This window comes from Aotus nancymaae, unplaced genomic scaffold, assembly GCF_030222135.1.
Source record: "Aotus nancymaae isolate 86718 unplaced genomic scaffold, 86718_ANA_hifiasm-v0.15.2.pri h1tg000022l_1, whole genome shotgun sequence".
Lineage (NCBI taxonomy): Eukaryota > Metazoa > Chordata > Mammalia > Primates > Aotidae > Aotus > Aotus nancymaae.
This window is the reverse complement of record NW_026988435.1, coordinates 9,120,183-9,144,416: the sequence shown is the minus strand read 5'-3', so window position 1 is coordinate 9,144,416 and position 24,234 is coordinate 9,120,183. Positions and strand designations below refer to the sequence as shown.

The window sequence follows — 24,234 nt, the reverse complement described above, 5'->3', positions numbered from 1 at the left end:
CGTGCGGATCACCCAAGGTCAGGAGTTTGAAACCAGCCTGGCCAACATAGTGAAAACCCGTCTCCACTAAAAATACAAAATATCTCCAGACATGGTAGCATGTGTCTGTAGTCCCAGCTACTTGAGAGGTTGAGGCAGGCGAAGAGCTTGAACCCAGGAGGCAGAGGTTGTGGTGAGCCAACAAGGCGCCACTGCACTCCAGCCTGGGCAACAGAGTGAGACTCTGTCAAAAAAAAAAGAAAGAAAGAAAGAAAATTTCATGTTTTTACCAAGTTGTTCTCAAAATAATTGGATTAATGTATTTACTTTCTAATAGATATGAAAATGACCTATATTTTAATAGTCCAGGCCACCTGGACTTTGAGAAGTTATATGATGTATGAAGCTTCATCTCTTGGCTGCTCAGTAGCTACCCAATATTGATGCTGAGTTCTCAGTTGAGTCACTGGTTCAGGCTGTATGGTCAGGACAATGTGACACAGTTTATATAGAGGGACCCAACTCTCACTGTTCCCAACTGTTCTGCTACCCTTTCCTAGCTTGGTCCTATTATGCAGAAACTTCTGTTCATTTAAATGTAGTTGGAAAAGTGGTAAAGTAGCTACTACCCTTTTGCTGTCCCTCTTCAGTGGACACTGTGGTGTGCAACCAGATCCCTCTCCCTTTAGGACCGAGGCATTTATTCTGCTGCTGCTGGCAATTCCTGACTCTCAGTTGTTTTCCTCTTTGGGAATTGCCTTCAGTTGAACCCCCCTTGCCCAATATCATGTCCCCTTCCCAGAGGCAGATCACAGCTTTTAAGAGGGTCAATTCAGGAATGTAAAAGCCCAACCTCCTTGACCTTAGGCAGAACAGTTATGAAGAACCGTCTCACTCCAGAGCTCCTTGTAGAATTCAGGCCTCTATTAACTTTATCAGTGAGATTTCTGCCCAAATCTCTCTTCCTACAAAGATGTTGCCCTGATAATATTATCCCATAAATTGTCTACAAGCAAATATGAGTCTGAGTCTGTTTTCTAGAAAAATTAATCTACAACACCCCTCTCTAACTCCTGCCCTCTCTAAGAAAGTGAGATGTAATATTTGTTATTATATCCAAGTTTAGCAGAATAAAATGACCATATATGGCTCAGCCTCTTCGTCTCTCTTTTGGGCCAGCCCCCACGCATGATGGTGCAGTGTCCTCCTGCTTGTGCCTTTTGTAGGGAAACTCAACAAGGGTTAGGTCTCAGATTATGTTTTTCAGAGAAAAATCTGAGCAATCACCAATCTCTTCACAGTGATGGAGCTCTAAACTGTATAACAAGAAAGGTATCTATGGGAATCTTCTCTGAAGTCCAGATTTTCCCTAGAACTGCATGTTCCAGAATCTAAATTTAGCTGAAGGCAGTAGGAAGTCTAATTGTGGCAGTAAGTCTAATCTAGAATTTCCAATTCTGCCTGATCAATGATTATGCTAATAATTTTATCATTATTTTCATGATTCCTTTGTTTTCTCAATTGGGTCAAAATTTATGAAATAGGAATGAATCCTGATCACTGTCCTAAACCCACACTGACAAAGGGCAGCATTCCATGCATGCAACAGGAAAACCTTCATCTTTCACTATTAGCCATTTTAGTAGTCCAATTCACCTAATTTTACCTGATTTACTTATACAAGGAGATGTTATCCCAGCAGTCCCTTAGAAAGGGATACATCTTAGTTCAAACTTCAGCTTGGACATATAAAAATGCAATTTAAGCAAGTAGTTTTCTGAGCCTTAGGTTCCTTATTCATAAATGAAACTAACAAGATCTATCTCAGATTTGGTTTAAGAATTTAAAGTAATAATGTGTGTGTACAGATGTGTGTGTGTGTGTGTGTGTATAAAGTACCTCAGGTAATGCCTTATATTGTGAGTAATAAATGCTCATTCATAGCTCTGTAAGTATGAATAATTATTATAAATTATATACAACTGGGTCCTCTCAAGAATTTTCAGAGAACAAAAACCCACTTGTCTTCTTCCAAAAGGTGTGAGAATGGCTTTTCATCTTGATGAGATTATTTCAAGCAGAAAGCCAGTAATAAGTCAGTGAATCAAGCTCACACCAAAGTGAACAACACAAAAGTAGGCCATCAAAATGAAAGAGCAGCAATCACATCCATTTCCCCCTTACTGGTAGACTTCACAGAGGGAAGAACACACCCTTTGCCTGCTAAGAGCATTGTTACTCTCGCCACATAGGTATCACGTAAGACAGAGAAGAGCTTCCTGAGACCTGCTGCCCATGAAGGCAACTGCCAAATTGCGAATTCTAATAAGATCTGGCCCCAGGCATCAGATGACGCCCAAGTTGTCTTTATTCTGTTGATATGTGGCAAAGAAAGAAGGGAAGCCTGTGCTGGCTAGTCCCACCACATACTCTTCTGCGGAGGGAGTACCAAGTCCCCTGATACTTTGTTTCGAAAAGCAGCTTGAACCCAGCCTCTATAGGAAGCTGAAATGGGTTAGATGGTGCAATGATCAACAATGAAAAGCTCAGTGGAGAATGGTTAACCAAAATAAGAATGTTCCACTCAGGTCACGGGAGAGGTAAAATAAAGCTGAGCATTTATGACTCTGGGGAATTATTTGTTGTGAATTAGCACATGATTAAGGGTTCTCCATACTATAAAAAAACTAAGGAAGGAAAAATTTCTTTTACTTTTGGAAAGAGAGCTCCACTATACCACAAAATGTTCTAGCAAAAGGACCTGAGACCCACCACTTTGGAATGTAGACTCTAGGGATGCAATGATCAATTTGTCTTTTTGGACTCTGATGCCTGTGAATTCGTGAGCTCAGAACTATGAATACTATTAATATGACTAGTCTGGTCCAAAAATCAAGCTCAGACATGTGACACCATAACCTTCAGAACCAGTGAATTTCAGAGAGGACATGAATGCTCTGTGAAGAAATTGTTTTCTTACTATTTGTTTCTAAAGCTGTTGGATATAAATTTTATAGTAGTCTTTTAAGTCTTGTGTTATTTAAATCAGAGACAGGGAGAGAGGAGAGGAACAAAGGAGGAGGAATAAGAAAGGGGAAAAGAAGGAAAGCAAAAGAGGGCAAAGCCGGGGAAGGAAGGGAAGGGGAGGGGAGGGGAGGAAGAAAGAAGAACGATTCATTCATTTAAAATATGTTCACTAATCCTTTTTCAAAGGGCTGCATTATAGACTATGTTTCACAAAGCAGTTTTTATAAGTCATACATAAGGCCTAACAAAAAAGGAGAGGAAGAAAAATTACCCAAGTGTACTATTTCTGAATTCTATTAGGCCTAACACATGGTATAATGCACAGAGATATGGGAAATTTGAAAAATGGGCTCAGTTCTTTGTAAACAGAAGGTACCAGAGATTCCATTTAAAGAAAACCAGACTACTAGCTGAAGAGATGAGAGAAAAGCTCTAGACCTTTCTCGGGCTGTATTTCATGAGCTAGTCATACCAGTTTCTGCAGGAATGCGGAAATTATTGCAAAATGGCTAGGTTCCATAAACATGTTGGTAAAGTTTAACTTTACAGATAAGAAAAAATAATTTCAAAACAAATTTCCAAAAAGATCCACTCCTTCTTAAATCAACTTTTTCTTGTTATAGAAAGAAGGAAATCCACCAGCTCACCTGTATCAAATCCCACACTTGGCACTATGTCTACTGTTCCATGAAAGGCTCCAGCCCATGCTGAGGTAGCAGTGGTGACTGTAGGCGGTTCTGTCTTTGTGATGTCACACTGAGGAGCAGGAATCCTGGCCGCATGCACTGAAGGCATCAGCAGAGGCCCATAGGATGGATCCAGGGCAGAGCCAGCAGGAGGGTGGTGATGGTGGTGGTGGTGGTGGTGGTGGCGGTGGTGCATGTGGGCATGAGGGTGGTGGTGCCGCATGTACACGTCATGCATATGGCTGTAGGATGGGCTCACCTGAGATGTCAAAGGATAAGGCCAGGACTCAGACACAGGAGGGGGAGGGGCTGGGCCAGTCTGATGCAGGCTGTGTCCTGGCCAGGGACTGGGGTCAGCTGCAGAAAAGGTGCCAGGGGGTCCAGTGACCTGGAAGTCAGGATGAACTCCCCCTAGACAGGGTGCAGGTGGGGGCTGGTAAGAGCTGGTCCAAAAGGAAGTTGAGAAACTATTCCTTTGGCTTGAGAGAGCTGAGCTGTCTGAGAAGACAGAAAATAAAAAACATTATTAACATAAGACTCAGTTTTGGGATAGAGTTGCCTTTCATTGTCCAATAATATTTAACAAGCAGTCAAATTAGCATACACTCAGATTCTCCTCAAACAGGGGCGAATTGATTCCAGGTTGGCCTCTGGCCTCGCAAGCCAATTGGTCCATGTGCAGGATCCAAAGAGTTGAATGAGACTCCCTCCATGTGCTCTGCTTGGTTTATGCTGTCACAGTCTGTGCTAGCGTTTGAGATTTGGGGATGGAAAAATTTCATTTCCTTCTGAGCACCTTGCAGCCATTAGGTCTAAGAGGAGGTCATAGCTACCCGCTTCACTGGTAAAGAATGCTTATGCCATAAATGAGGTTTATATAAATTGGAAATGATCATTTTTACCAACTTCTAAGTGTAAATACAATTTTCATTTAAATGAAACATGTTAACGCCAAAGGTACCAATGGAAGTAAGATTATAATTACTTATGCTCACTAACACTCATTTTCCATTCAGTAGAGTGTATTCCAGACTTATTTAGTTAGTTAGTTAGTTATTTTCTGTGGAGATCTGGAAGTCTCTAGACCAAGAACAAAAGTGGTTAATATTTAATGACAGTATGAAATGTCCAACACCATGTCAGGGGTTTTCCATGGATAATCTGATAGAAGTTTCATTCCAGGCCTATGGGATAATTATTGTTATTATCCCCATGATGAGAAAATCCCAACGGAGAAGTCACCTGAGGCTTAAGACAGCAAGAATGGGACTAGGCTTTGAAGCTAGGTGGCCTAAAGGGCCAATGGCTGGTACTCTTCATAAAGTGCCACAAGGGGGCACAATTGTAGCTATCAACATTTAGAATTTGGTGAAGATCCTATGGAAAATGATGGGTGAAGGCAATTCAAGTAGAGGTCATGTGTTTGAGGAAGTATTTGAGGAAGAGAGGAAATATCAAAAAATAGCACTTAGAGACAAATAAAAAAGAGAAAAAACCGTCCCCTAACTCTTCATCAATTCAATTTCCTACTCAATCATAATAACACATTTATATATGACCTAGTATGTATCAAACATAGGCGTCAAGGATGACCAAACGGACATTGTTTTTAGTCACAATCTGCAGAAGGATAGATAAGTAAAAACAGACATGTTCAAGGTGACATGGTTGGTATTCTCCCAACAGGAAGCACAGGGAGCACCGACCCAGCTTAGAAAGTGAGAAGTGGAAGCTGACAGGCTGAATGGGGGCTAGCCCTGGGAAGAGAGCTTTCAGCAAATGGACCAGCATGTAAGAAAAGGCCATATATTACACACACACACACACACACACACACAGAGAGAGAGAGAGAGAGAGAGAGAGAGAGAGAGAGAGAGAGCAGCATTTGAAAGACAAGAAGAGTTCAGTAGGCAGAGATAACAAAAGAAAAAATGGGACTATTAAAATAAGGACCCAGATGGGTGTAGACTTGCTGGCCATGGTACTGAAGGTGAATTCTATGCTGAGGTAGTAGGGTCTCAAGGCTTTGAAGGGTTTTAATCTAGAGAGTGACATAGTCAAATCCATTTATAGAAAGATCAGTGCCTCCACCTGTAGACTGTTGCCTACAATGTTGTATAACCAAGCACTGGGCCAGGAGACCAAGGAGCCCAGCTTTGATCCTAGGTTTTACCCTATCTCAGTTTATCAACCCAGATGGACCCATTGATCTTTCCATGGCTTACTTTATTTTGCTGCAAAAATGAAGTCTTTGAATTCATTAAATCAAATTATCTACTGGCTTAATACTGCTAACAGTCTGTGAAGTGACCTATGGATTATTTTTAACTATAGAAGAAGCTATTTTCTAAAGACATTAGTCATGCAAGTTTAAGAGAGTATTTTTATACTGGGTTCCACATAAAAGAACCTTGACAGATCTTTCCATTGAATGAAGGGTATGAATGAAGGATATCTTTTCACTGAATGAAGGGTATGAATGAAGGATAGTTTAAAAAACTTCAATCAACCACCACGTATGTCATTTGGTTAACATAATTAGGCTATTACTGTGGTGTTTGAACATTTTCTCTCCCCTAAAGGCTGTGGCAGCAGCACTGCAATCTCTTCCCCTTCATCTGGGCTCCAGAGCTATGATCATTCATCCCATCCATCTTGAGGTCAAACAACTATTCACAGTCAATTCCCTCCTTCACTACACCTCCATAGATCTCAAAACACTTGGGAGAAATCTAGGAAATGATATTCTTCAAAAGGCAAAGAATGGAAGTGTGCACTTTAAGTCTTCAAACAACCTCAGAAAACTTTTAATCGAATGACTTTGTTTGGTCAAAATCACAATTTATCTAAAAATACCACCTAAACTCAAACTGACTGGTATTGAGGTAAATGTTTTCTTTAACAATCGTCACTTTGCCAAATATGAAAAATACTATTAATGACGAGAAGGAAATTCATATAACTTGTGAGAAGAAAATTCAATTTGTTTTAGATTGTGGTCATTTGTAGAATATTTCTGTCATATCTACAATGAAAGCCATCAATGTTTAAAGCTTAAAAACCCAAGTTTATAGAGGCTCCTTATTCTACATAGGTCATCTTTGCTACCACACATCTGCTACTTTGCTCTCACAACTCCCATCTTTGGGATAAAACCCTTCATTCTGCTCCTAACTTCCATATCCTGGAGGGGCTAGAATCCTGTTATGAAAACTGTTGAACCCCGACCACAAGTACTAGCCAGAGATACGGAGTTCCCTTTATTAAAATCCCCCATTAAGATGTCAAAAGTACAGAGAGTATATAACATTTCCCTGTATGCTTTTAGTCTCATTTATATGTACATGGAGCCAATCTTATTTTATAGATGCTTATGCATTTTCAATATGCACACACAAATGTGAATAATGAATGAATTCCTTAACAAAAATATTATTGGTCTATTTATGAAGTATTGTACCGTGATTAGTGAAGACATTATTAAGAAAAGTAGAAATCTGTTTTCGAAAATGCACTCCATAAAGATTAAACAAAGTTTTAAAATGCTCCAGGGAAAAATAAAATTAAAAGGAACTTAATATTTTCCCAGTTAATATGTCTCTTGAGATTAATATAAAGTTTGCAAAGATCTATGCAGCCCTTTAAAAAAAAACCTGTTACATTTACAAGTGAAACAATATTGAATTGAAAATATGTTTATGAAGAAGTTTGTACTTCAAAATCACTATTTGGTATCTTGCTTGTTTAAAGAATCTTGATACAAAGGAAAAGATGATATGCTTTGTTTCATGCCTGAGAATCAGTGTGCTTAATTTCATATGTATGCAAATTTTTTTCATTACATGACTCTCTGCTTATGAGTACTTAATCCTTAATCACAGCCACATTTGTTGGATAAAGAAAACATATGAAAAACTGCATGAGCTATTTCTATGCAATATTACATTTCAGGTTAGTAGAGGCAATATAGTACTGTATGCTATTAACACTATATGGTGACTTTGGATTCAATATTACCTGATATATAGATGATGTTAACCTCAATATTTGAGTGAGGTTAACACTGACACTCTAATACATACAAAAAGCCTAACTATAATTTTGTTTCAATTTGCAATTGGGGTTAAAAATATTACACACACAAACATACATACACAGAGGTTTATTTCTAGACAAAAAAGAAAATGATAATATTGATACATTGTCCAATACAATCCACTCAAAGCAAGCCTAGTAATCTCACTATCTTTTTAGACCAGAAGTATATTTTAAAGACATGAAAGAGTTCCACATAGAATACCAGGTATGTCTTTCAATTTTATAAGAGCTGGGACACTTTTTGGATTGATTCTAAATGTCTTTTTTTAAATACACACACACACACACACACACACACACACACACACACTCCCCCAAAAACCAATATAAAAAATTCTCAGGGTAAAAAAATGTAGGAAAGATAAGATTCAAAATTTAAAGAATGATACACCTTATTACTTAATTTAAAAAATAACAAAAACTAAATTAGAAAGAAAGTGGCACAATGAAGTGTTACAGAATCTCCAAGTCATCTTAAAACTTTCCAGAAAGCACATTATTCAAATCAGTTATTGATTAAAAACATTATTATCATGTTAAAAGGTAACATTTTTATGTTTTTTATCAATATCAGTTAAAAAACAAAATTCTACTCAATCCTTAACCTAAAGTGTTCTTGCTGGAATTTCATTGTCATTCTCTTGTTCTTCCCATGAAAATAAATGACTGGGTCAGAGGTAAAAAGACATGTGTTCCAGTGTTTTCTGTCATTCAGTAATTATGAATTAACATTATGTCCAAAGATTGCCCTCTAGTTACTTCCTTCTAGAGTTGCTCAAAATGGGCCTTGTGACTCTACAATGAGTTTCAATGGGTGATGTCAGACACCAATACTCCTTGGAGGCAGCAGGGTGAGATAAGTCATACCTCACTTTTTTCCCCATGTCTTGGTCTGTGGACATTCTGTTCATTTCCAATATCAGCCAGCTCATCAGACTGGGCTTCCTTTTCCTTTCTCCATTTGACTATTTAGGTTTTGTACTTATTTTGAGAGTTCTTTCCTATGAGAATGAATTGCCCAAGAAGGCCTTATGTACATCAATAAGCCAACAGATCATTTTCTTTGCAACTACAATATCAGATTAGCATTTAGTATGGTTTTAAGTCAGTGATCTACTCTTCTGTGGCTTGACATAACTCTCTCCCTTTTCTATGACACACACACACATTCTGTAAAGATCAGTGCATAGACATATTTGAAGCTAATGTTTAGGTCTGTGCTAAATTAGTCATATAGATTATTTTTAAAAATCTTTATAATAACTCTAGGAAAAGGGTATCAATAAACACATATTTATATGGAGATAAGGGAACACTGATATTCATTAGATTTTCTTTCTTTCCTTCCTTCCTTCCTTGTTTCATTCTTCTTTCTTTCTTTGTCTTTTCCTTCCTTCCTTCCTTTCTTTTTCTTTCTTTCTTTCTTTTTCTTTTTCTTTTGAGATGGAATCTCACTCTGTCGTCCAAACTGGAATGCAATGGCATAATCTCGACTCACTGCAACCTCCACCTCCTGGGCTCAAGTGATTCTTCTGCCTCAGCCCCCCAAGCAGTTGGGATCACAGGCACCTTCCACCACACCTGGCTAATTTTTTATATTTTTGGTAGAGACTGGGTTTCACCATGTTGGCCAGGCTGGTCTCAAACTCCTGACTTCAGGTGATCCACCCTCCTTGGTCTCCCAAAGTGCTGGGATTACAGGCGTAAGCTCGATAGGTTTTTTTAATGATGAAATGAAATTCTCTCAACCCCGTTAGAATATATAGCAGGATTACAGGTAACTGGTGAGACATGGCGCCAAATAAAATACATATACTTCCTGTCATTGTTTGTCTTACCGCTGAAAAATTCCTAAAAAAAACTTTCCCAGCTTCATCAAGAAGATATACATTCAAACTATAACTATTATTTCATAATTAGCCGACACACATTATTCTTGTCTAAAGATTTACCATGGAACTACAGTCAAACATGATTCAGTTATTAAATTTGTTTGTAGCATGGTACCACTTCTGTGGCACCGTAATAACTTGATGCTGGAAACTAGACCCTTTAACACTTGGTCAGCAGTTCCTTTCTAAGCATCATTACCAAGGACTAACATTATCAATAGCCTTTACTATCTACTATTATCTAGGACTCTGTGTTTTGTGCCAAAAACACAAGGTTCCAGAAAACAATGTTCCTGGATAAAGACTCAGGGTTTTTCTGTGCCAAATGAGTGAAAACTTACTTAGGGACAAGAGAAAAGGCATCTGACTTTCATTTAGCACCTTGAGTCAAGCTCTGTGCTAAATGATTCAAATACATTATTAAAAAATCTTTACAATCACTCTAGGAGATGGGTGTCCTTAAACATATATTACAGTTGAGGAAGCTGATGTAAGATATTTTAATTTAGTAATCCAAGATCACATTGCAAGCAGAAGGTAACGGCTGGGACATGAATCTAAAACAAATGGATTCCAAAGACTGCATTCTTCCAATCCTGTGTAGCTTTGCCAATTAAAATTAAATTGTCACTAACTCTCTTATTTTATGAGAATGAAAATGTGAATCTCATTTTATTGGACCTCTTCTTTAAGACATTTTCTATATCTTTAATTTCCGTTTGTGGCTCTCCTGTAAATCCTATGCAAGTTTTATACGTTTATCTAAATCTGACTAATTCACAAGTAAAGACAACTATGGCAAAGTTCTAAGAAAAGCAAATAATACATTTGAAATCACAGAACTTTACAGAAGAAAAGGTTTTTACCAATTATTGAATTCAACCACCTTGTTTTATAAATAAGAAAACTGTACCCAAAGATTTCATATAACTTATTACAAAGAAATTTTCTATTAAAGGCTTTTTTGTTTTCTAATTCTGGATACATGGTATGAAATTGGTTCATCTAATTCAGTCACTTAATCAGTTCATATTTATTTCAGATTTTCCACATAGAAACACATTGCTGTGAACATCAGAAAAAAATGAGGAATGATAAGCAGATGTGGTGTTTGTAGACTTAGTGGGAGAATAGGAGATGAAAATTGAAGTGCATGCTGCTTTCCTGGTATACTCTGATAAACTGATGTAAAAAGCTTTAAAACGGCCAGGCGCGGTGGCTCACACCTGTAATCCCAGCACTTTGGGAGGCTGAGGTTGGTGGATCACCTGAAGTCAGGAGATCGAGACCAGCCTGGCCAACATGGTGAAACTCCGTCTCTACTAAAAAACAAACAAACAAAAATTAGCTGGGAGTGGTGGTGGACACCTGTAATCCCAGCTACTGGGGAGGTTGAGGCAGGAGAATCATGTGAACCCAGGAGGCAGAGGTTGCAGTGAGCTGAGATTGCGCCATTGCACTGCAGCCTGGGTGACAAGAGCAAAACTCCGACACACACACACACACACACACACACACACACACAAAAAAAAAAAGCTCTAAAATATCTGTTCTCCACCTATCACTTTTCATTTCGTTTCCCTCACACCAGTATTTTTGCTTCTTATGGAGTATTATTCTAAGTTCAATCCATCCTCAGGGTTTTGTACTGTCTGTCCCCTCTGTGTAGAATTATTTTTCCCTAGATAACCACATGATAAGTATTCTTATTTCCTTCAGCTATCTGCTCAGACATAACTGTGTCAGACAGGGCTTTTGCTATCACCTTATGTAAAATAGCACCTTTGGTAACAATTCTTTGTTTTCAGTTTCTACCCCAAAACGTCAGCGCCATGTTTTATATGTTTATCTAAATCTGACTAATTCACAATAAAGACAACTATGACAAAGTTCATGAGGGTAGAGCCTTGGGCTGTTTCCTTCACTGATACAGTCTCAGGACTCAGCACATTGCCTAACACATAGCAGGAGGTTGAGAAATGTTTGCTGAGTAAGTAAATAAATAAAACAGGAGACACATTTGAAAATCAAATTTAAGATGATTTCAAGAAAATTCTAATAATATCTGTATAAAACCTTTCTATGCTAAAATTTAACATCTGCTAAAGGACCTTGTACATTGTGTTATGCAAATTACAGAGAAAACGCTGATGTGTTCCAGGGTTTCTGCACATTCACAACATCACACTTAAAATTATTTTGAATATGATACTATAGACAATCACTCTTGCACCAAGAAAAAATCAGGGACTTTAATTCTGACCTTTCAGGTTAAATGATAGCAAGGTCGCATATGCCCATGTGCTAAAAGAAGTAGACATTATGTTTACTACTCTCCCGGGACTGATTTTCATGAAAGGATTTATTACTGATATAGCAAATTATTTATTAAAGCCATCTAATTCACTAACGTTTTCCTATTTTCTTCCTCTACAAATTATTAAAGGTATTCATCATGTCCTCTTAAATAGGACATTAGTTGGTTACCTAAGCATCTTGGGCTTCCAAGGACTAAGTCTCAGTTCTCGTAGAAAGTCCATAATATCTACTAATCAAATAAGCAGTATGTATTTCAATTCATTTCTATCAAGGACTTGGATACTTTATTTGTAATTCACCTTCCCCTTTATAGTCACTGCTTAGTTTGTTTATGTTTACTAAAAGGAAAAATAAGGAAGTAAAGAAGAAAAAAGAAGGAAAGGAGACAAGAGGAGAGCAAGCAAGCGGGGAGGGAAGGAAGGAGAGAGAGTAAGAAGGGAAGGAGGGAGAGAAGAAAAGAAAGGTAAAGCAGAGAAGAAAAATCAGACCCAGCAATTCCATGTGGCCAGGACTTTTACAATAGAGCAGAACCATTCAGGCTGCTGAGAGGGGATCACTAGTCACTGCTCACTGCTCACCTGGCCCTGTTCACAGGTGGCCAGCTTTCCTCCGGATAGGAGTCACCCATACCCTTGTTAAAGTGTGATTCCCACACCTTCCTATGAAGATTCCAGGTCAAGAGATTCAAGATAAGGGACCTGCAAACTGTCTAACAGCACTAGAGGAATGATTATCAAACTCAAGCCTGCAACTGAGTCACTGGGAGGGCTGATTAAGACACAGATTGCCCCACCTCAGAGTTTATGATTCTGCAGTTCTGGGGTGGAGCCCAAGAATTTGTGCTTCTAACAAGCTCCCGTGTGGCACTGATGCTCCCGGTCAGGAAAATCATACCTTACGAACCATTTTAGTAGATCATTCCTGTAACCAGGTGAGTTTGGAAGAAATCACTGCTGTAACAGATTTCTCTGAAGCTGTCATTGGAATGACGTATTATGTTTTTCTGTAATCCTGTAATTACCCTGATTTAGATGTCACCAATAATTTTCTGTGAGTCAGAAATCAGTTTCAAACATATCTCTGTGACCTCAATAGAGAAAGAAATAAAGAAGCCCAGCGTACTCCTCTTTCTTTATCAAGGTAAAAACACTAGTTTAAACCATGTAGATGCTGCCAAAACTGCCTAGATTGTATACTACAAAGAGTTAATACTGCAACAAATCAGGACAGAGAAGTCTATCAAAAGAACACAGACAGCTCCCAAGGTCTGTATTCCTGGGTCAGACTCAGGTCTCTTCTATGTCATCTCGTAGCACCTATTGGAATGAGCAAGAGCTAATTTTTTCAAAGCTAATTTAGGCATGCCTATTATTTAGAGAACCAAGTTGGGCCACTGGGGCTTTAGGAATGGTGCTTCGCAGCTCAATCCAGCCACCATAAACTCAAGCCGGTTGTATCACTACTTTTCATAAGGAATTTAAGGGGTGTGACTGCATCCTTTCCAACCCTGCATTCCACATGTGACAAAACCGATCCAGCTGTTTGTTTGAAAGAAATTCCTCGCTGTCCTTAAATATTAAAAAGCAAGTGGATATCCATCCTCAGGGGCAAGTCTCCAGCTGGAACCTGGTACAGGCAGTTGCAAAACAGAGACAGTGCCCTGGAGAGCATCTGCTTTTGAATTCTTACCTCGCCATAGGGGGGTTAGCCCCATCTTGCTTTTTGAAATGGCAGATTCTGGATGGAGGGTGATGGCTTGGCCCAAAGCTCTTGAGAAGTGTTCATCCACTACTGACCCAATGTCTCCCTGGAAATAAGTGAAAAGGACACAGCGAGAGTTAAGGTACTCCATCTCGGCAGGCTGGTCTTTCTCCTCCTCCTCCTCCTCCTCATCCTCATCCTCCTCCTCTTGTTTGCTGGGAAGGGTGACTTCCAGAGAGTCCTGCATCTTGCTGAATACCGCTAACTTCTTCTGGGATGGAATAAACAAAACACAGTATCAAAGACAGTTTGTAAAAAAGCATTAACTAGTTAAGCTTTCATTTAAAAAAAAAAGAATCTAAATATTAACATATGTTTGCAAACTGATTCTTCTTCATCTGCTTTACTCCATTTTTTCCTCCCCAAACCAGTTGCCTCCTTCCCACACCAAAAAAAAAAAAAAAGTCTGTGATTCTACATTTGGCAAACAAACATAAACGTCCATTATCAAACAGTATATTTTCAAAACAGGATTTTTTTTTTCCTCTAGCTAGGCCAATAGGAGAATGACTTTTAAAAAATAGTGGCATATTTCTTCTAGTTTTTCTTTCCAGTTTTGATTTACTTTTAAAAATGTAATATACAGCAATGTTATGGTTTAGCACAGAAAGGAATGACTGTCTGGGGGTGGGGTGGAGGAGAAACGAACTTTTCATAAATAAAATAAAATAAAATAAAAATAGGAATGTAGCATCTTATAAAAGGATTTGGCAGATGTGCTGAACCCATTTCTCAAAAATCAAACTAAAATGACAAAAGAAGTCTGTGTGAAGATCCATTTTGCATGGAACATATTTTTCAGATGTTCCACTTAACTACCATTATCAGGAGGGGAAAAAGTTTTATTATGGTTTATGAAAATTTTATAAAATACTAGTAATGGGCTAATCTTTCAAATAAAAATGAGAAAGATTCATTAATTTAAAATGTTTAAAAGTATATTATAACTCTAATAATAATATACATTACATCAGACACGCTTCTAAAACTTTGTATTTATCATCTCATTTAATTTGTACAGTTCTATAACATGGATATTAATGCTATCCATATTGTAAAGATTAAAAAGCTAAGGCACAGAAAAGTTAAGTAACTTGCCAAAAGTCACAAATCATATAAGCTGCAGAGTCCGATGCATAAGGAAAACATACAGGTGTAGACATACGTGTGCATATATATGTGCTGGGGAATGGCGGGGAGCGAGGGGTGTCTAGCGTATAGATATGCATGTGCATGTATGTGGTGGGGAAAGGCAGGGAGGGATGTCTAGAGTGAAAAAATTTACAAAAACATATTTTGTATTGTTTTCCTGGGTAATACGTTTGTAGTTAATTGTCATTTTCTTATTCCTGCTTTTCAGTATTTCCAAACATTTCTCACTGAGCACATATTACATTTATTATCAACTTCAATATGAATTACATATAAGAAGATAATGCTAAAGATTTTGAAATGTATTATTCAAGTGACCAAATGAGCTTTCTCTGTCATCTTTATGTCTGCAAAACCTGATCCTTGATCATTCCATTTTTCTTACTTTGAACAAAAAGCTTGCTGGAAAACGAATGTGAATAGAAAAAGATAAGTCACTCCAGCATACTCAGTAATTGTGCAATTGTTAGCAAAATACATATCCCAGACTCTTAAGTTTCTAATGTAATTAGTAGCTTCAAAAGGTATAGCTACAGATTATAAATGCACCATTCAATAAATTAACACCTTTCCCCTAACAGTGAATATATTGTTCCTGTATAAGGTGAGTCCTGAAATATTCGGAAATACTATGAGCTGCTAGTTATCATTTCAGGATGTTATTTATAAATATATATTTTGATTTTATTTAAAATTTGTGTCAATATGGTTATCATTTGTTGATGAATAGATAATTCATTCTTTGTAATGAGTGTGCCTTGCTGATGAATAGGTGATTGTAATGACTGAGTGTTTTCATTTCTCATAATCTACTTCAGCACAGATTTGAACATGTTTATATTTAACTTCAATAGTAAAAACACCATAGAAACATATGGTATGTGTAAAATGAGAGAACTGAACTAAACAACCTCTAAAGCTACTGCTAGTTTTAAATTCCATTATAAAATTAAATGAATATTACGATTTATTAGTCAAATCACAGTACTGCTTCTTGGTGTGCACATGTATTTACATAAAACATGTACTGTTTTAACCATATGCACACACTCTCTGTTGGATATTCTGGCACATTAGAAAGTAGCACTGTTTATATGAAAAAAAAAAATTAAACCTATCTACATGGTGGCATCATTGTCTACATTTTGTTCATTATTTGTGAAATTAATTTCTTTTTTCTGTTAATGTCCAGCTCAGCATCAGTTTGTGAGACTGAGGTTTGCATATAATTGCCTTATTTGTTTAATTGTAACATTCATCCTTTAAATAAAAGAGACTGGCTATTAATAACCCAAATAAAGTCAATGTTTTAGTTTACCCTGAATTGACAGCAATTAATTCTTAGGTGAAATATAAGTGAATTTATATATATGTAAAGGATTTGAAAGCCATGAATCCTGATACAAATGTCAAATACTATTCTGATCAATAGTAGCAATTATAAAATATCAATTTTTAAATTGACATTTTTAAATCAATTAAACTATTATATTTAAACCATAGAAATTCAATCTATTTAAGATATCACAATTTTCTAAATGCTTCATAATACTGTGTTACTTGTCCTACCAATTTTTGAATGGTTGGATAGAAATAAACTAACCTAAAAATTGTATTTTTCAATATCCAGTAGGAAATAGTAAGCAAAAGCTGCCCCATATTAAAATCCCTATCATTAGTTTATTTTAGAAAAGAATTATCTCAATGTATGCATTCTTTATATTCTTTTTATTTCATATGTGTAACATATCTATATTGATATAAATATGTATACTGAAATATTCCTTTTTGATATAGCAAACATATATGGTTCTTTAAAATAGCTGTACTGATTCTTCTAATTAAATAAATTTTTTTGGAATGATTATATAATATACTTTCTTTTTTCTTTCTCTCTCTTTCTCTCTCTCTCTCTCTCTCGGTTCTTTAAGTCAATTCTTCCACTAATTAAATAAATTTGCTAGAAAACTATCAAAGACATAAAATGAAAAAAAGGCTTATAATATATCTACCAGTAGGCAGGACATAAGAACGTCTACCATTGCCACTTGCATGTCTTTTCAGATAAAGTTAGGTTAATTTTCGCAGATTATAGTAAATCAATTTAAATATTTACATTTACAACACACACACACACACTCACATACACAGACATTTACAGCCTCACAATCAACAGTACTGGTTAAAATAAGAATCTCAAAGCATCCAAATGGCCTGACAACCACCTATGTGCCAAGGCTGAATTTGCATACATTTTTTAACATTACATGTGATCATGAAGAAAACAGAAACAGTATTTAAACAGCAATTGATTCAAATGCTGCCATTCATCCCATCTTAATTTCCTTCTCCATAGACTCTGGTGCCTCAACTACTTTCTGATGTCTGTGCCTTGGTGACTGTAAATCAATGTATTTTTTTTTAAACTAAGTATTTTGCTCATAAGCGCTTCTGCCGTATGCTGTATTCACTTGGTGTTTGCTCCTTCAGTGAAACTTTCCTAGTGTTACATTCTTTCGTGGGAATGATTTACAAAATTCAAAACATTGAGACTAAATATCAAATCATCAGAACCAAGATTTCCTAAATCAAGGTCAAAACGTAATCTAATTTGTATTTTTCTCAAAATGCGCACTCACTTCCTAAAAATATCCAGATTTCTCAGAAATACTTATGTTTTCCTTACAAACCCCTGCATAAACGTTAACAAAAATAAAGCCATCTAAAGAGAATTTAAAGACTACAAGTTGTTGCATTTTTTTAGTGCACATTTATGTCTCTTCGCCACTACATAGTTACGACAATTTTCCCCCAGGTCAAATGACTCTGGAGTAAGATGAAACAGCAAATGGGTGAATAGCTGTAAAGTTAAAGCTAACTCACAAACAGGTTAAAGTATCAGCGTGGAGAGTTTGCTTGGGCAGTACACCACACTGCCTGCCATTAAGTACAACAGCAACAAACGTTTTAGCAGGAATGTGCAGGGGAAGGATTTGTCTGACAAGAGAAAGACTTCCATGTCAGGAGCCAAATACCACTAACTCCCCAAGGCTTAAGTCTACAAAATGCCAAATGATTACCGTGAATATGTGGAAACTTTTTTTCCTAGGGAAACAAAAGTATTTTAATGAATCACTGGAGTCTTTAGATATTTAGAAACAGATTTAAGAATAAAAATCTACTGGCTATCTTTGTATAATACAATGATTTTTTTTATGTTGAAAAACATGATTGGAGCTATAAGAAGAAATCGCTATCCCAGGGTAAATATTTCAAAACCCTAGAGGCCAAAATAGCAGGACATTGCTAGTTGACTATATATATATTTTTTCTTTTGAAACAAGTTCTCGCTCTGTCACCCAGGCTGGAGTGCAGTGGCGTGACCACGGCTCACTGCAGTCTTCACCTCTCAGGCTCAAATGACTATCCCACCTCAACTGGGATTACAGGTGTGTGTCACCACGCCGGACTTATTTTTTGTTCTTATTGTTTTTGGAGCTGACAGGATCTCACTATGTTGCCAGGGTTGGTCTTGAACTCCTGGCCTTAAGTGATCCTCCTGCCTCAGCCTCCCAGAAGTGTTGAGATTACAGACATGAGCCACTGTGCCTGGCCACATATTTCTTTATTTACTTGGATAACAGATTTTGGTTCTTAGCCTATTTGGAGAAGGATAGGTCGGGTTATATGAGGTTGGGTCCTGCTAAGGAACATATGTCACAAACCTTTTATATATTTTATTTCACGTAACTGTCCTCTCATACACAAATATTTTGTCAGAATAAGTAATCCCCAGGTAAAAAGTTAATGGGCAAATTACTGGGTCAGGATGGTCTAACTATAACAGTAAGTGGTAAAGATGGGATTAGAACCTAATTCTGTCTGTTTACAAAGCATGTATTCATAAAATAGACTAAAGACAATGCTTCTCCATAGGATATTTATTTTAACTGAATAAACAGAAAATATCAGTCAGCATGGCATCACATGGACAGTCTAAAATTCATGACATTAAAAAATTAGAGATTTAAACAATGCCATGCTTTTAAATATATACATAATTCTAGATGAAACTGAACTTCTATATCTAAAAATAGATTATCTCCTTGACAAATAAGATACATGAAAACATTTTCTACAATTTTTCCAGAAATCCTATTTGGGAAATGTGACCAGAGTCAATTTGTGAGACAAAATCACACCTCGCGATTCTGTATGTTTGTTTGTTGTCTTAACGGTAGGCGGGGGAGCAACCAAAAATAATATAACTTTACATGATGAGTTACTTTTGAGTGCATTTGCCTCTAAATGATTCTGGTCATTATCAAAAAGTCAAACCTAACCCCCAGAAGGAAGAAACATCCAGGTTTGATGATGTTCAAAAAAATGTGCCACGGGCTTAGAGGCGATTTCAAAATTTACATTCCCAAAATGTTTTAAGCAATGATCATATCATAAAGGGATGTGCTCTCTTTCAAACCAACTACTTTGAAGGAGACAACAGCTTCCAACATATAAATTTCTAGTCCATATGTATAATTCTATTATTAGACTAAGGGTATAATTACATTTTTAAGATAATTTATCCTTTATTCATTCACTTATCTAATTGTCAGTTAATTCTTTCTTTTTGTCAGAAATTATGCAAAGACTTGAAGTCACAACGATGAAAGTCATAGTCTGTTCCTAAACTCAGACTTCTCATAATTAGAAGAGTATGGTAACAGCAATAATAAATAAAAAGCCTCATGGTTTATTATATGGCTGATTGCATTGTATTCTCTAAGTAGCTAATATTCCAAAATTTAAAAGTAAGTAAATTCAAACGCTAACATTAGATTAATTACAAATAGTTTTCTTGTTTCTAAAGCAGCACAGATGGGAAGGGAATACAAAGAAAGAGAACTGAAATGGGAAAGAGAATGACCAAAACTATTTTCATGAGTCTGAGCAAGTCACTGAACCTTCTGGCCCTTAGCTTCCTCTTTTGAAAACAAGAAGCTTTGATTTGATTGTCTCAGTGGTCTCTCATCCAATTCTATATCTTAATAAGCAATATGCTGCAGCTCTAGACAAATTCACACTTAATTTTGTTTCCTACATTGGCTGCCTCTTCTGATATTTAGCCAAAAAAAAAAAACCCTACAGACCACTGAAGAATTATTTATTTTCAGACATGGGTCATCTAGCGCAATTCCTAGGAATTAGTTACGGTGCTTCCTTTATCTATCTTCATATTAACAAGAAAGGATACATTTTTAGAGTCCCCCTACTCCATCCTTCAATGACAAGTGTTTTGGCACACTGAAATGATACAGTTTTAAGGAGAAACGACACCTGTTGAATTTAGGTCATTCTTTTTTTCTTCTTCTACTAAAGAAGGAGACAAGTGAAAAACGATTCAGTTACCCCAGTTCAGACCACACTTGTAAATTACTAGCATAAATCTGGTATCCACTGAACTATCAGTAATTATGGATTTATGAGTTGTTCTAGCAGCAGCTGTTTGGGTCTAATGGTTCAAGGCACTCTTAGGTTCTTCCTAAATGAGTAGTCAGAGCAGAAAACCAGCTGCTTAAAGAGCTGTGTTTTGAAAGGTTCAGAGCAGAGCTTAGCTCAAAATTTTTGCCTTCACTGTCCCTGACAGAGACTGAAATTTGACTCTTAGAGAGCCTTTGCTTCTTGAATAAAAATGTTTTCTTGGAGGTAATACCTTAATATATTATCTATTACTGGATGTATTAATTGTCAGATTTTTAAAAACTTAACTGGACATAAAGCCTATGAGAATGAGATTCAAGCTAAGCACCCAGGTTTTAGAATGACAGTCACCTAGCTTACAAATTTGCTTTAAGATCTGCCTTAGACATCATAAGCATAAGAGTCTTATTCATATTGAAAATTCCCTTTGCACAGATAGATATGACAAATATATATACATGTATATATACACAGACATACACACACACACATATACACACACAGCCCAGCCTCTTTTGCAGTAGCCTAAAGAGACCGTACACAGGAGAACAAGACTTTCCACTCTAAACACCTCTTTTCCCACCTTATAGGTCACGTCCTTACCATCTCCAGCTTTGTGAGTTGTGAAATTTTACTAAGAGCTAGATAAGGTAGGACTTTCTTGCATTTAGCCAAGTGTCACCTTGTCCTAGTATTTGGTTTCTTGGTGAACACATCCTCACTATGCATGATTTTATGGATCTCAATCTTGCCCTTACCATCATTATTGTAATCTCCATTCTGGTTGACTGCCAGAGACAACAGTTCAGTTTATTTTAACATTTAATTTTTCCTGTGGCTTTGAATTTTCTGGCTGGGAAGTTATTGGGAGCATGAAGCCATGGGGCGCTTTAAGCCTCTAAGTCTCTGCCGTGAAGTTAATTTGTGTGGTGTGGAGTTACAGGGGCTGTTCTTTCTCAAATAAGTCCTGTATGAATTTTTATAAATCCACTTAAGTCCTTACAGTTTCAAGAAAAATAGATCCTCTGCCTCAAATAAGTTGTCTGCGAATTGAAACTATTTTGGTTATAATTGTATTCTTTCTCTTACTTATGTTGGAATATCAATGACAGATGAGGCACTTAAAATTAACTGCTAATACCACTTTCTGTATTTTATTTTAGATAAATAAATATCCATTTGCTAAGTGGATATTCTGTTTCATCAACAAGGATGCAACATGGATAGTATAAGTCATTAGCATAATACAAATGCTTGCTAAAGACCTTTGGAATGCCTAAACTTAAAAAAGTACACTACCACGGACTTGGAAAGAATCTTGCACTCCAAGGCATATTAATCTTCATTATAAAAAAAAATCGATTGGAGATCTAAATACAAAAATAAGCATATTGTGCAATAGCAAAACATGAAAAAATAAAAAATAAAAAGCTTTAGGAAACTTCATGGCATTGTGCAAAGATGCTACACAGGAGAAAGGGAGATATGGCGGTCCTACTTTCGTCACCAACCAACTTTGAAATCTTTAGCCAGGCATTTCAGTCCTATAAAAATCCGTTTTCTCACATGTAAAAGGAAGAGTTGAAGTTATGTTTTTCCAGGGCTTTTCTTCTCTGACAAACTGAATCTTGCAACAATTTTATGAGTCAACCAAGGTAGCAGAGACCAGAGACAGTTTGAAAAAACACCTTACAAGACTTATAAATGAAGTTCTTCCTCCAAGGGCACTTAATTTTTTCAAGTGAAAGCATGCATGCAGATTCATCCAGCTGTTAACCCGGAAGAGGACAGAGTAAATATACTCCATTGAATAAGAAGCCCAAAGTGTGATTGTTAAAAATCCCCACGCTCAATTAGAAAACTGGTGACTGTTCTGTGTCTCATCTATAAACTGCACAATCCTGAAACCTTTGAGAGCATGTGCTGGGAAGCTGAATGAAGAGGTCTCCTGAGGAGGTGTTAGAGACACATACTAAAGCCAGGAAGAGATGGTGGGCACGGGAAACAGGTCACCCAGTAGCCCTCAGCAGTTTGGGCTTTATAAACTACACTGTAGGATTTACAACCAGCCATGCAATTTCTAGGAATTAATGTCAGGGACTATAAAATGTATACTTTGGACGTATTTTAGCACTGTATACCTAAGTAACACGCTGCAGTGCAGGCTAATACATATACAGTTAACTAGGTTTTTAAAACATTCACTGGTTACCCACTTACAACGGACAATATGTTCAACAAAAACCTAAACTTAAATTTGCAAGTGCACATCTGTGCTTATAGGGAAAACATGAGAGTACACATGCCTGGATAATGAAGTTCTGTTACTTCTAAAATAATTCTCAATGTTACATGATCATTTGTTACATTACAGGGAAAATATACCTGTGTTTAAAAGCCATCATAATGAATCATTTTGATATACTAATAAGGACTTCGGGGCTATACAGTTTGAGGGGAAAATCAGTTGACAGATACACTACTACAATTGAATACAGAAGCAATACAAAACTTTAATGCTGTCTCTTCTAGCATTTTTAAAGTGACCATTAACATTTCTTGATGAGTGTTACTTTTCTTTGCTCCTTTTCCTTTTTGTTCTTCTTGAGAAATCAATTTTTGAAATTCAGTAGGAGTTGTAGCCCTTATTTCTGTCTCCCAGGCAAGATGCTATTAGGGGTCACTTCCCATGTACGGAAAAAACAATCTTCATGGATAATAATGATAAAACCTTATGGAATGCGAAAACAACCAAAATATGTATTCTCGGATGACTGCATTAGGGCCAAGTCAATATTAGTCCCACTACGCCCACACAACGCATAGTCTAAAAATGCTGTCAGCCTGATAAGAATTTCCTTTACTCTCTTTTCCAATAGAAAATGTAGGTCATCAAAATAAACTTCTGACAGTAAAAGAACAGTAGTTACACTGTCAAGTCTCTTTTTATTTAGCTAGCCAGTTATGGTCAAATAGTTTCTTTACTTGACCAAAGGAAAAAAAAAGAAGATGAAGAAAGAAAGAAATCTTGGACAAGCCATTTTAGTAAAAGCAACATGAAAATTTCCAAGCACACCTCTCAGCTACATTCTTAGGGTTGACTCAGCCTAACATCTACTTAAGCAATGTCTACAAAAGCCCCAAATATAGAAGTTGATCATTATGTAACTAATCAATGTAGATAGTCTTTTTTTTTTTTTTAAGAAGATCATTGGTCACAGTTTTTCTAATTTTTATTTTATTTTTTACTTTTTAAATTTTGGTCTTCAGTATGTTGATGAGTTTGTCAAAAGAATTGAATTTGGGGACTAAGTCTCAAGGCTATTGCAAACATTAGATAAAGCATTTGGAGTCATTTCTTATTGAAAACTCTTATGATTGGTAATTTGTCATTTTCTCTGATACTTAATGTTGTTTTCTAGCTCAAAAAAAGAAGTTAGCATTAACTCCACCTCAGATTCATTGATTTCACAACCCAAAAAATGAAACCGTATTTGAAACAACTTCTACTAGTTGTTATTTTTTAAGGGAAGAATGTACCTTTCTGAATATTTAGAGAAGTTTTAGTTTGTTGCTCATCCACATTCCAAATGATAATTGAAGGCCTCTATAATATCAGAGGTGCTTTGAAATGCTGGAGCTGCTAAATATTAAAAAAAAAAAAAAAAAAAAAAAAAAAAGCGAGAAAGTAGGGCTCCTTCCTCTTTTGCCCTAATTGGTCCTGTTTAAGCTGGTACTGTTCAGCAGATGAATCTGGGACATGTACCCTTCCAAAATCAGCTGAACTTCGCAGTTCCTAAATTCTAAACAGAAAGTTAGATTTCTTTCTAGAGAGTGAC

The 24,234-nt window shown here is 36.6% G+C and overlaps 1 protein-coding gene across 1 annotated transcript in view; it reads right to left on the bottom strand.

Moving 5' to 3' along the window:
* Positions 1–24,234, bottom strand: part of VGLL3 (vestigial like family member 3) — a 48,567-nt gene that overhangs the window by 23,120 nt on the left and 1,213 nt on the right. The window contains exons 2-3 of the mRNA XM_064380013.1: positions 13,691–13,973; positions 3,654–4,190 (exon numbers count right to left, since the gene is read on the bottom strand). Coding sequence (XP_064236083.1) covers positions 3,654–4,190; positions 13,691–13,973 — 820 coding nt within the window. The remainder of the gene's footprint in view (positions 1–3,653; positions 4,191–13,690; positions 13,974–24,234) is intronic.